At 43.0% G+C, this 12,415-nt stretch overlaps 5 protein-coding genes across 5 annotated transcripts; 4 read left to right on the top strand and 1 right to left on the bottom strand.

The window, feature by feature from the left end:
* Nucleotides 1-964: 964 nt before the first annotated feature.
* On the top strand, nt 965-1,848 carry LOC141844580 (protein PHLOEM PROTEIN 2-LIKE A1-like). Its single transcript, XM_074732622.1, has 3 exons — nt 965-1,062; nt 1,133-1,281; nt 1,368-1,848. The coding sequence occupies exons 1-3, from the start codon at nt 1,018-1,020 to the stop codon at nt 1,753-1,755; spliced, it is 582 nt and encodes a 193-aa protein (XP_074588723.1). The 5' UTR covers nt 965-1,017; the 3' UTR covers nt 1,756-1,848.
* Nucleotides 1,849-2,080: 232 nt separating this feature from the next.
* LOC141843937 (leucine-rich repeat extensin-like protein 7) lies at nt 2,081-3,952 on the top strand. The gene has a single exon (XM_074731953.1). It carries the CDS (start codon nt 2,081-2,083, stop codon nt 3,950-3,952), a length of 1,872 nt encoding a protein of 623 aa, XP_074588054.1.
* A 593-nt stretch (nt 3,953-4,545) lies between these two features.
* Nucleotides 4,546-6,855, top strand: LOC141844443 (alkylated DNA repair protein ALKBH8 homolog). The gene is made up of 5 exons (XM_074732496.1): nt 4,546-4,683; nt 4,785-4,905; nt 4,992-5,023; nt 5,991-6,203; nt 6,331-6,855. Exons 1-5 carry the CDS (start codon nt 4,546-4,548, stop codon nt 6,646-6,648), a joined length of 822 nt encoding a protein of 273 aa, XP_074588597.1. The 3' UTR covers nt 6,649-6,855.
* Nucleotides 6,856-7,917: 1,062 nt separating this feature from the next.
* Nucleotides 7,918-9,251, bottom strand: LOC141844328 (uncharacterized). The gene has a single exon (XM_074732364.1). The coding sequence runs from the start codon at nt 9,180-9,182 to the stop codon at nt 8,139-8,141; it is 1,044 nt and encodes a 347-aa protein (XP_074588465.1). The 5' UTR covers nt 9,183-9,251; the 3' UTR covers nt 7,918-8,138.
* A 2,021-nt stretch (nt 9,252-11,272) lies between these two features.
* LOC141844273 (CASP-like protein 1E1) lies at nt 11,273-12,074 on the top strand. The gene is made up of 2 exons (XM_074732311.1): nt 11,273-11,623; nt 11,729-12,074. Exons 1-2 carry the CDS (start codon nt 11,352-11,354, stop codon nt 12,072-12,074), a joined length of 618 nt encoding a protein of 205 aa, XP_074588412.1. The 5' UTR covers nt 11,273-11,351.
* The last annotated feature ends 341 nt before the right edge of the window (nt 12,075-12,415 follow it).

Genomic DNA, 12,415 nt, shown 5'->3' with positions numbered 1-12,415 from the left:
GATTCCTCGCAAAGCAAAATGCTAATTTTTTTATACATTAAATTGATTTTTTTTCTTTTTCTTTTACATAAATTAAAAAATGACCATTATTATTAATTCTTATAATATAAAAATATGAGTATTATTATTACATTAAATTATTTAATTAAAAGGTCTTATTTTTTTAATCATCATAAAAAAAATATATCACATCCGTTATGATTTATATCAAAGAGATTACAAATTAATGAAATGAAAAATATATAACTAGAAGAAATAAACAATTTAATAAGAATTAAAACTAATAAATTGAAATCTTCATCAGAAGATTCTGCATGCATTCTAAGTTCTTTTCCTAGTATTAATTAATTCCTGCATGCATTCATTCTAAGTTCTTTTTCATTAATTAAATTATACATCCAGAGACTTTGCTAACCTCTGTAACATTCTACGTGTAACAAAGTATAACATTCTACGTGCAAGTATAACTGAGTTAATTAAGATGAAATAAATTTATAAAAGAGGATAAGAATTTAAATTTTGACAAAGTCAGATAATATTTTTTAATTAATTATAATTTTTGATTTACCTTTTTATATATAATTATAAAATCGATCGTATTAGCAATTAACAATAGCACCACCAACGAACTCAATTTGCTTCCATCTTCGTTTACTTCGAGCATCCTATTTGCTTTAACAATAGCACCACCAACGAATCCCATTACGTATACGCGCTCCCTTTCCGTCTTGATTGATTACCATCCTAGCTCACTTCCTCTGTCTGACAACGCGGACGACAAACCGAACCGACCATAGGTTTTGACCCGCCAATTGTTTAGTCAGGAATGGAGATGAGGAAGAATTTATTCTTCGACGTAAGACTAACGACTGGATAGCTTGTGCTTATCCTGTTTTTTTTTTCTCTTATAAATATGGATTAATCTCTGAGGACAAATGAAAGCAGAGCAAGTGAAGAAGAAGAAGAAGAAGAAGAACAAGAAGGAAGCAAACGGAAAACTGAGTAGCCAGAGGCAAGATGAGAAACGCCGAGTCATCTGATCACTGGAACGGTCTCATGCACGTAAGTTGAGAAATCTACTGTTTGATATACAAAATCGTTCTCCAGTGATCTAATTCCTCGTCCCGAACAGGAAACGTGGGTGAAACGAGTTTCAGACGACACAATCTACATCTCAGCCAAAGCCCTGCAAATATCTTGGGGCAACGACGACAGGTTCTGGAAGTGGATCAGCCTCTCCAACGACAAACTCCCTAAAGATTTTGCCAAACATAATCTCAGGTACATCGACAAATGCAATGCTCCCCTGAACTAACCCTACATATATTAATGCGATAGTAATCGATCGAGTTGCATGCATGGCACAGCTTTGACAGAGCCGCAGAGCTCAACCAGGTGCAAGCCCTTCAGGTAACAGGAACTCTGGATCTGACGAGGCACGATCTCCAGCTGAACCCGTCCAAGACTTACGAGATCATCTATCATATTAAGTTCAAGGTGGACGCGTTTGGGTGGAGCAAAGCTCCGGTGACGTTTCTGTGCGGGGCGAGCAAGATGCAGAAGATGGGTTACGCGATGGTGGCGCTGCAGAGGAGCAGAGGAGTCGGCGAGTGGTTAGAAATCCAAGGAGGGGAGTTCAAGCCGGGGAACTTCGCCGCCGGGAAGGTTGATTTTAGGATGCTCGAGGAGAGCGAATGGTGGAAGGGCGGCATGGCCATTGCCGGGATCACCGTAAGGCCCAAAGGCACCAAGTAAAAATCCGGAGAAGGAAAATAGCCATTTGGCGTTTACTTTATTAAATAAATTTTGTACGATTGTGTTTGTGTGTGTGTTTTTTTAAATATATAATTAATGTAATATTTCAAAATAATGAAAATAGGGCAACCATCAGTTCCCTCCATGAACACGTTGACTTATGACGGTCAATTACTATTTTAATTATTTTTCTAACTAACTTAACTTCCACCAAAAGAGGACGACCAACCACCACCGAATCTTTCATTTCGTCCGTTATCTCGACGTCCGCCTCTCATCCTTAATTCCCCATTGCTTTTGGGCTGCGTGGGTCAGGTCGTTCTCGATGGCTGGTCGTTCCATCTCCTACCTCTTTCTCCTCCTCCTCCTAGTTTTCGATCTCTTTCCGCATCCGGCCGCCGGCGATGGCGCATCCATTTCCCAACAGCGACTTCTTGGCCTTTCCGACGGCGACGATCTCCCAAAAGACTTCGTCCTCGATGCGGAGATGGCCGCCCGCATCGCCCACCCTCGGCTCCGTCGTGCCTATGTAGCCCTCCAGGCCTGGAAGCATGCCATGTACTCCGACCCCCACAAGTACACTGCGAATTGGCATGGCCCCGATCTATGCTCCTACAAAGGCGTGTTCTGTGCTTCAGCACTCGACGACTCCTCTGTCGATGTGATCGCCGGCATCGACCTCAATGGCGCCGGCATCGCTGGATATCTCCCTGCGGAGCTTGGCCTCCTCTATGATGTTGCGCTGTTCCACATCAACTCCAACCGCTTCTGCGGTATCATCCCCGAGAGCTTCTCCCGCCTCAAGCTCCTCCATGAGCTCGATGTCAGTAACAACCGCTTTGTCGGGAAGTTTCCTAAAGTCCTCCTCCGCCTGCCGGCGCTCAAGTACCTTGATCTGCGATTCAATGAGTTCGAGAGCGCTTTGCCTCCGTCCCTCTTTAACAAAGACCTCGACGCCATTTTCGTGAACAACAATCATTTCACCCATCCGATTCCGGCCAATTTCGGTAACTCCACTGCTTCTGTCGTCGTGCTCGCCAACAACAAGCTCGGCGGATGCATTCCGACGAGCATCGGGGAGATGGGGAACACGCTCAACGAGATCATTCTTCACAACAATGATCTCGGCGGATGCTTGCCGGTGGAGATCGGAATGTTGAGCAATGCGACGGTGGTGGACGCGAGCTGGAACTCCCTCGTCGGAGTGTTGCCCAAGAGCTTCGGGAAGTTGAAAAAGCTCAAGAAAATGGATTTGTCGCACAATGTGCTCAACGGCCACATACCCCAAGGAGTGTGTCAGTTGCCGAGTTTAACTAACTTCGTCTTCTCCTACAACTTCTTCGAAGGGGTGTCGGAGGAGTGTTCAGCGGCGTCGACAAAGTCCGATGTTTTGCTAGATGGAAAGAGGAACTGCCTCTCCCATTTTCCCGGCCAAAAGCCGTCATGGATCTGTGGTGCAATGACGAGTCGATTTACGGATTGTAGTCGATTCAAGTGCAAGTCTTCGACGAAGAAACCTCCATCAAAGCCATCTCCTAAACCTCCAAAGGAGTCACCTGAGTCTCCCCTGCAGCCACCAACACCAAAACCTGTCAACTCTCCTCCAACGTCCTCAAGTTCTTCTCTTCCAGTACAACCGCCGCCGCCTCCGCCGCCGCCTACGGTTGCGGTTCAGTCTCCACCTCAGTCGATCTATTCGCCACCACCTCCACCGCACTCTCCACCCCTGCAGCCACCAACATCAAAACCTGTCAACTCTCCTCCAACGTCCTCAAGTTCTTCTCTTCCAGTACAACCGCCGCCGCCGCCGCCGCCTACGGTTGCGGTTCAGTCTCCACCTCAGTCGATCTATTCGCCACCACCTCCACTGCACTCTCCACCTACACCAAATGCGGAATCACCAAAGAAGCCATTCAACTCTCCTCCTCATTCTCTGCCGTCGCCGTTAGTCTACTCTCCTCCGATGCCCTCGACTTCCTTTTCGTCGCCGCCGCCTAAGCCATCAAAGAATTCATTCCACTCTCCACCTGATTCTCTACTGCCTCCGATTTACTCATCACCATCGCCACTGGTCTACCCTCCTTCGACGCCCTCGAGTTCTTCTTTTCCTTCACCTCCTCACTCAGATACTCTTCCGCCAATTGCTGAATATAGCTATGCATCTCCACCGCCACCCTTTTACCCCGGATACAAATAGCCAAGCACCTCGATGACATTTTCCAGTTAATCGATCGGCAACCATTTTTGAAGTATGCACGTATGTAAAACTAGTGGTCAAATAGAAGAGGAAGAAGATCTAGTTGGAGAAGAAGAATTAATAATCTTTTCTAAGAATGTCACTCTACATTTTGTATTCTAGTCTATATATGTAATTTATTATATATATATATTTCTATTTAAATTGTAGATGAATGACTTAGAAATCTCCAAAAGATTGTAATTTATATTGTGATCATTATGATCCAACAGTCTATATATTGTAATTTATATTGTCATCATTTATAGTCTAAGTCCTAGCTAGTTGCACTCACCACATGAGATCATTATGATCCAACAGTATATATTATATATCTAAAAATATTTCATAAATTACGTAATTATTTCTATAATTAAAATTTTTTAAAGAAGTATCTAGAATAATCTCAATAGAAAAAATATAAAGGCAAATTATTTCTTGCCTCTAAGCGTCGGCCTCGGCCCATTTCACCCGGACGCCTTTCGTCCTTTCCGCCGGGCCCATTTCCATTTCGAGTGGATATTGTTGGGTTGGGATTCCTATCGAGAACGACGATGGAAGGCGACGACGAAATTCGGCGACGCGCGCTGGAAGAGGCCTTCGGGGAGTCCTCTGATGACGACGGCGCTGGCGGCGGCGAGGAAGAAGAAGAAGAATCGGATCCCTCCTCTTCCTCCTGCTCCCTTCTTCTGGTTTACACGCCCCTCACTCTCCCGCCCTACTCGATTTCCTGTTTCTTGCTTTGGTTTCGCAATCTAATGTTTTCGCCGCTTCTGATCTTTCGTTAGCGCAGGAAGAGCGCGACGGACGGCCTCGTAAATGGGAGATGGCCAATGGGGTTAAAGGTTTGTGGCTCTGCCGGGACTTTCTCTCAGTAGATCAACAGTCCTCCCTGCTATCCGCCATCCAACATGGTAGTTGAGATGCATCTGAGTTTTATTTTGTCTTTGATTGACAGTTTCCTATACATTTTATTGCTTGTGTTTTTTGGTTTTTTTAGAAGGGTGGTTCGACGATGGTTGTCATAATCAGGTAAACTTAATTTCTGATCCACTTTAAATTATCCTTGCCGTCTTGTTTATTTCCATTTACGTTTCTGAAAAATGTGATTTGATTTTGAAGTTGTGTTTTATGTTAATTAGCAGCGGAGATTGGTGACAAAAATGAACTAGGAGAATGGACTGAGTTAGTATAATCATACATTTTGATTCGTCTTGCGAGATGCTACGTGAGGTGGTGTTATCATTTCATGTCTCCTTGCTAACCTAGTTGGAACATTGCAGTTAAGATGGCTTGCATTTGAGAAACTCTGAGATTGGTCTTAAGTTTTTTATGCTTCTAGAATGTTACATTAGTAGCGAGCAAATACGAATCTCTTGGATCAGAACATGTCATGAAGTTTACTCCTTAAAAGCTACAAAATTTTTGTTTTTCATGAACTTGTTTGCCAATGGAGTGAGCTGTTCCTTTGTACTTATGGATCATGTTCCTTTGTACTTCTAATGGTTTAGAAACTTAACAGGGACAACTGTTTTGACAAGCATTGCAAACTTTTGGATTTTGAACAGTTGGGCATATAAATGAGATAACTGTATTTATTTGAGCACGTTTCTATCTCTTCTTTGCATTACTTAGAAGTTTCTTTAGCCTGTCTTCAGGTGTAGACGTGGATATTGGCTTCTGGATCTTTTCTAGTCCTTGATATTCTTTTTCTTCTTATTGTCATCAATTTGTAAATTTAGCATTGGGATTGTGCTTGAGGATGAATATCCATTACTTGTCTGTGATAGTTTTAGTTGTTCAATTGTGCTGTTTAGATCTAACCTTGGGGGATGTTCATGTTGCTCATGTATACCGACAACTGACAGGCCTTCTTTTATACTTAACTTTGACTACCAGTTACCCTTGCCAGATCTCAACTAAAGTTTCAATATCTTGATACATCTGTTTAAGCAATTTTGATATAAGTACTTAAATATATCTCTTCTATATTATTTAGGCTATGAGATTTGGTGATCTTCCTGGATGGGCTACTAAACTTTCTAGGTTAGTTTGTGAGGCAGTCTGGTTTAGTGAAGTATCTCCTGCAGCTGGCACAGAATCAATTGTTGGAGATCACTGTGGAGAAGATTGTTGGCCTTTGCCACTAGATTTGTTGCAGAGGGAACCTCTTTTTGACCAACTAATTGCCAATGTCTACTATCCAGGGGAGGTGAGGGCTTAAAGTTTAAATCAATTAAATTAATGACTCATTGCTTGGTTCATCATGGACATTGAATCATGGTGTTGCTTCCACTTCCATCTGATCAACGATTGTTTTTTTATTTTCATATGAGCAGGGAATTTGTGCACATGTGGACCTAATGCGCTTTGATGATGGAATTGCGATAATCTCATTAGAATCAGCATGTGTAATGCATTTCACTCAGTGTAAACAAGAAGATAACATTGACAAATCTCAAGCAGAAGAGGGTATAAAGAGGATCCCTGTTTTCTTGAATGCTGGATCATTGGTTCTTATGTCAGGGGAAGCTCGGTATCTGTGGAAACATGAAATAAACCGGAAACAAGGATTCCAGTTGTGGGAAGGAAGAGAATTAGCTCAACAGAGAAGGACCTCTGTGACTCTAAGGAAGTTATGCAAATCACACAATTGAAATATAAGCAATTTTGCCATAATTCTTCCATGTAATTTTTACCTTGAGTCTTCCTTTTGGCTATTCAGTCAATGTTAACAGAGGAATATCCGTTTTGCTGCTGCTTTCAGTGTCTGAAGAAGCTGGTGATTTTTGCACAAGAAATTGCCAACGCGGACAGCCATGTAGATATCCAACATCAATATTCTTTTAAATTGTTCTCATTTAGATCTACATCCTCCAAGGAGCCAGGTTTATTGTTCTTTAAAATAGCTTGCAAATTCAAATTAAAATGCTGAATTTATTGGTAAGGAGTTATAATTATCTTGGATGGTTAATTGCCTGCTATAAATCTCTTTGACTTTCATTGCTTAATCTTTCTGACCTAATATTTTTTATTATCATGCTCTGCTTGTAATATATCTTGACTAGTATTATATCTCATCCCTTTTTTTACTCGAACCAAATCTAAACTAGATTATAGGATCCACACTAGCTTGTAATAAGACAAGGAAGTTTGAATCATCCTACACTTTTGATAACAAAAGTTTGGACATGCCACACTAGTATAACTCATTTTCAATTCTTTGGCTATGTATCTCGTACTCAATACAATTTGTTCTAATTATTATGTAGGCAAAATGACTGTGTACCATCCATAAAGGCCTCTAGCCTAAAAATGTTGCACTCCATATTATTCACTTTTGTGCACGAGGAAAGGACTGGCTGTTTTATGTTTTACATGATCAACATTGCTCTTCTAATAGCTTTGACGTTGTCTTCAACAATCAATCATTCAATAAATAGGCTGCCAATCTGTTTATGATAGCTTCAAGTGAGCTTTTCTTGTAGTATATTCAATGAACTTTTTGCGTGAAACTATCTTGATTGCTGATGTGTTCATAAAAGCGTTGGAAGGTTTTGGGTTTAAAACCCACCATCAGTAATGAAATTGCTTCCATATGAATACTAAATCTAATACATGTGGAGTTAAAATATCCTTGAGAAACTTACAACACTACTAATGATATGACAATGAATGTTTGAATTGACAAGCTTATTTTATTCTTGAAGAAGAGTATTAACATTTTGGTCGATTGAACTACCATACATGTTTTTCATTGCTTAATCTCGTGTCTTGATTTTCTTAGGTACCTTGCAAGCTAGTGGGTTAGAGAGGGGAAGTGAGGATTAGAGATTAAGTGATATTTCAAATTTGGATGTTCGAAGAGTGCATGTGTTTGTCGACAAGTGAATGTGTGTGTGTGAGAGGAGTGCATTAGAATCACATTATCATATAAAGATCATTTATATATGTGCATAAATAATCCTCCGAACCTCCACCAAATTCTTCTACTCTGTACACAAGAAAGCCCCAACCTTTTATTGTCAAAACCAAAATTCCAAAAAATCCAGCTTTTGTTTTCTTCGCGATGAACCAGGAACGAGCTATCGAGTACAAAGAATATAAGCAACACGAAAGTGATTGGAGCACGGTCTTAGTGGCGTCATTAGAAATCGAATCCTCCGGCGTCGTCGAAGCCGGCGTCGTATCCCGCGTCGTACTCTGATGCATCCGACACCATTTCCCCTAAAAGGAGGCCGCCGATGGCGCCGCCCAGAAGACCGGCACCCAGTCCAGCCCCGAACTTGTTCTTCTTTGGCGGCGCGGCGGCCGCGTACTGAGGCGCCGGTGGCGGAGGGTACCCGTACCCCGCCGGAGGTGGCGCATATCCGTACTGGGGCGGAGGCGGATACCCGTACCCGGCAGGAGGCGCCGAGTAGCCGTATTGCGGAGGAGCTCCATAGGGAGGAGGGTAGGCCCCCGGTGCACCAACAGGCGGGTAGGCGGTGGCGGGTTGTCCGACCTTAGAGTCATTTCCAGGAGCGGGGTAAGCGCTGGTGCTGCTCCCCGGCTCAGGGTAGGCGGTGACGGGCTCCCCGACCTTGGAATCCTTCCCCGGCGGTGGGTACGCAGTGGCACTGCTCCCTGGCGCAGGGTAGGCGGTGCCGAGCTCCCCGACCTTGGAATCCTTCCCAGGCGGTGGGTAAGCAGTGGCACTGCTCCCCGGAGCAGGGTAGCCCGCGGGCGGAGGCGGCGCACTGGCAGCGTATGCATTGTCGGCGGAGGCGGGAGGTTCACAAAATTTGTAGGAAAGGTTGAGAACGCCCTTGGGCTTTCCAGAGTTGGGCTTGCGAACCTGATAGCTAATGAATTGAGACGAACTCTTATTGCCCCCGTCGCCGAAGAGCTCGTTGAGAGGGATGTGCACCTCTCCGATGTCCCGATCCCCGAGGGAGCGCTCCGATCTGAGGGCGACGTGAACGATGAGGCGGGAGGCGGCGGCCACGTCGACGGGGATGAAGAAGCGGACGGTGGCGTTTTTCCAGGAGGGATTCTTGCCGCCATCTTTATCAGTGGGGGTGCGCTGCGCCGACCGGGGCTCGCCGGTGAGGGATACGACGGCGTAGACGTCCATCTTGCTGAAGAGATTGACTTCGTTGAGGTCCTTGGCGGAGATGAGCGTCACCTCCAACGTACTGTACGCAGCCATGGACGATCGCTGACTCCTAGGGCTTAATCGTCTGAATCGATCGAGGAAGAGGGATTTCTTTGTTCGAGAGGAACTGAGGAAGAGGGATTTCCGGGGCGATATTTATATCGGGAAGGATACCGATCCAACGGCGGAAACCGGCGCGAAGGTTCCGTTAAAAAGATGCGTTTAAGCGACATGATTGCGCCAACCCACATTTTCTTCTGCACACGTGGCGAGCTATCAACACTAACTAGGGTGGGCCCGATCGAAATCATTGCCCGGACAAACCCATGCTTAGGTACGGGTATGGAAGTATTGATGGAGAAGATAACCAACGCGTTTTTGACGCGGGGCAGGAATCACACGGCTAAGGATCATCACACGGCTAAGTATTAAATTTGAACCATCGAATCATATAGAAATTTAAAATAAAATTGAAGAAAATAACTTTATTCAAAGAAAAACTCTCATAAAAAAGTAAAATTAAAAATTGAAAGACAATTAAAATACAACAATAATAAATATAAAAATAAATATTTAAAACAAAAAAATTAATCTTAGTAGGATTATAATTATTCTCTATTTATTATCAAAATATAAAATATTAATTATCAAACTTTAAGTCGCCCTCAATTTATCCAGTTCCAAATCTTGTTTTCTTCTCTATATAAATGGGCCACATTAATTCTTGAGCTTTAAACAGCCAAGTCTCAGGTCTTCTCTCCGGATTCAGCATTTGGTCCATTGTTATAATTCTATTAAGTTACGTTGGAGTACGTAAAAATGGATTCTTGATAGAGGTCGAAGACTTAGAGGCATAATTAAGAGATATGAGAGATTAATTAAGTGAATGTAATGCGGGTTAATTCGATCGAATCTTTATGTACTACACGTACATTTGGTGGTTATACGCCCTGTAACTAATCATATCAAATATAAGTTGGGTAAACAAAATATTTCTATTAGAGCAACAATTCGATTAGGGATATAATTAATTTCATCCGTTTAGAGACTAAAAATAATAGATTAGAGATGATATAATCATCGTCTTCCAGTGATTATATCTAGTCATCCAGTTGATTAAAAGTCTTTTCTAATCGACTAGAGGTGATCATAATAATACAGTTATATAAGATTTTGAAGAACAAATGGCCTACAAAAATTTCGCTCACTCGACCCATTAGGTCTAACTCTTCCCCTCTTGATTATTTTATCTTAATTTAAATTTAAGATGATAATCTATTTAACATATATGTGGCATAAAGTTTATGTTTTTTTCTCATGTGGTGAGGGATTGGGTTAGTTTTACACCCCCTACTATAATCTGGCCTAATTAAACATCGTTGGTTGATTAACAAGCGGCAATCTAGATCTGATCTGGCGCAATCTAAGGAACTGCCGCGCCGCAGGAATTTCTTTGGCATTACTTCTGGCCATTGACTTCTACAGTAGTCAACGGTGCATTATTCTTTCTTCCCGTGCCCACTTAATTCGTTCTATCGACTGCAATCGTATGAATTTAGCGTCGATTCCAAAACAAGAAGCATACAGTGACACGCTGCTCATTGACTTCCCCCAGCCGCAATATACTCGAGATTGCTTCTCATACACGCCAGTTGACTTTGAAAACGTCTTGGATTGGATATCCTCTGAACTGAACGTCGGGTCCAGCAGCAATACGCATGATCACCGTCACTCCCCTATGCTTCCATTTTGACCAGCCAAAATAAACAAAAAATAAATACAAATCACATCACTCATCCAAAAACAAGAACAACACTACAACCGTAAGAATTACGTACGTTCAGAATCGATGTCCAAAGATACCGTCGATCGGTATCGATCCAATTCGTCTCGATCAGCACCTCAGATCGAGTGGATAACTCGGGAGTCAGATCGAACTCATCCAAATCCCAGTCATTCTTCAACTTCCATTCAATTCAACGTTTCTTACTGCCAAGGACGACAAAGTTAGGCCGGCACAGACCATGAGCTGTAGCGTACTACTATCCATCCACTATTCCACTTGGATTTCCTCTTCACACTCCGTGTATATTATATTATACCTGTATAAATCCATCGTTTTTATTCCTAGGCTCGCACATCGATCCATTGCCTTAATTTCTTCTCGTTTCTTCAGACTCTTTTAGTCGTCGAAGCATAATTAATTAATTAATCAATTAGTTGATGGAGGAGTCCCAGTTCAGGCCTGCAGGCTTTGATGTGGCACAGGGAGCGCCTCCCGCCGCCCAGCCATACTCCTCCGGGCCACCGACGACGCCGCCGAGCTCGGTGTTCTTGCTTCCCAACATCCTCCGCGTCGTTGCGATTGTTCTGACCTTCATATCTGCCGTCGTCATGGGCGCCGCCCGGCAAACCACCACGGTGACGGTCGTCATCGGCGGTGATTTCACGGTCCTCTCCTCGCATACCAAGTCCACCTACTCGGCGGCCTATGTGTACGTTTCATTAAAAGATATATTAGCGATATATATCTAATTTAAGACCATAATTAATTAATTTGTGTATGTATAATTGTATGTATGTATGTATGTATGTAACAGGTACTTTGTTGTTGTCAACGCGCTTGTGTTCGTGTACTCGGTGATCAGCCTCGGGTTGACTTTGATGAGCCACAAAGCGGGCGGGGTGCCGTCCTCCATGTCGCTGCCCTTCTCCGTCGCCGACCTGGCGGCGGTGGTGCTCCTCTTCTCGGGCAACGGCGCTGCAGCCGCCATCAGCGTGGTGGCGGAGCAAGGGCAGCAGAGGTTGGCTGGATGGGGGAAGATCTGCGACGCCTTCGGCGGCTTCTGCGCGCGAGTCAACGCCGCCATCGTCCTGTCGATGTTTGCGGCGGTAGCTTACGTGGTGCTGGTGGTGCTCGCCATGGCCACCGCTCGTAAGCTTTAGTAGATATCAAACTATATATATAGTTAAGTCTCTGCTATAGATTTAATTATCTGTATTTGGGGAAATTGTTGTGTAAGATTGAATTGTTGAATTAATTACTGGAATAATTACTTTTTTATATGTGATTCTGAACAAAATGTTATTGCAAACAGTGGTTCAATTCATTTTAAACTTCAGACAACATATATAAAGTTGGACTCAGTTTACATTTTTGACATAAAAGAAGTTTCACGTGAGGATTATAATTGTTAATACATAACTAATTAAAGATTACATAACCTTAGAGTTATGGCGTGTCACACTTAAAATACTTAATTATAGATGACAAAATTTAGGAGATA

Source organism: Curcuma longa, chromosome 13, assembly GCF_044706935.1.
Source record: "Curcuma longa cultivar G26 ecotype Majalengka, Jawa Barat chromosome 13, ITB_CL_G26_1.1, whole genome shotgun sequence".
Classification (NCBI taxonomy): domain Eukaryota; kingdom Viridiplantae; phylum Streptophyta; class Magnoliopsida; order Zingiberales; family Zingiberaceae; genus Curcuma; species Curcuma longa.
This window is presented reverse-complemented; position numbering and strand designations above follow the sequence as displayed.

Excerpts from the sequence above, each read along its gene's own strand:
- LOC141844328 (XM_074732364.1), bottom strand. The coding sequence starts at position 9,182 with ATGGCTGCGTACAGTACGTTGGAGGTGACGCTCATCTCCGCCAAGGAC.
- LOC141843937 (XM_074731953.1), top strand. The coding sequence starts at position 2,081 with ATGGCTGGTCGTTCCATCTCCTACCTCTTTCTCCTCCTCCTCCTAGTT.
- LOC141844580 (XM_074732622.1), top strand. The coding sequence starts at position 1,018 with ATGAGAAACGCCGAGTCATCTGATCACTGGAACGGTCTCATGCAC. Across the intron at positions 1,063-1,132 it reads ACTGGAACGGTCTCATGCAC|GAAACGTGGGTGAAACGAGT; the intron begins GTAAGTTGAGAA and ends CGTCCCGAACAG. Across the intron at positions 1,282-1,367 it reads TTTGCCAAACATAATCTCAG|CTTTGACAGAGCCGCAGAGC; the intron begins GTACATCGACAA and ends TGCATGGCACAG.
- LOC141844273 (XM_074732311.1), top strand. The coding sequence starts at position 11,352 with ATGGAGGAGTCCCAGTTCAGGCCTGCAGGCTTTGATGTGGCACAGGGA. Across the intron at positions 11,624-11,728 it reads ACCTACTCGGCGGCCTATGT|GTACTTTGTTGTTGTCAACG; the intron begins GTACGTTTCATT and ends TGTATGTAACAG.
- LOC141844443 (XM_074732496.1), top strand. The coding sequence starts at position 4,546 with ATGGAAGGCGACGACGAAATTCGGCGACGCGCGCTGGAAGAGGCCTTC. Across the intron at positions 4,684-4,784 it reads CCTCCTGCTCCCTTCTTCTG|GAAGAGCGCGACGGACGGCC; the intron begins GTTTACACGCCC and ends TCGTTAGCGCAG. Across the intron at positions 4,906-4,991 it reads GCTATCCGCCATCCAACATG|AAGGGTGGTTCGACGATGGT; the intron begins GTAGTTGAGATG and ends TGGTTTTTTTAG.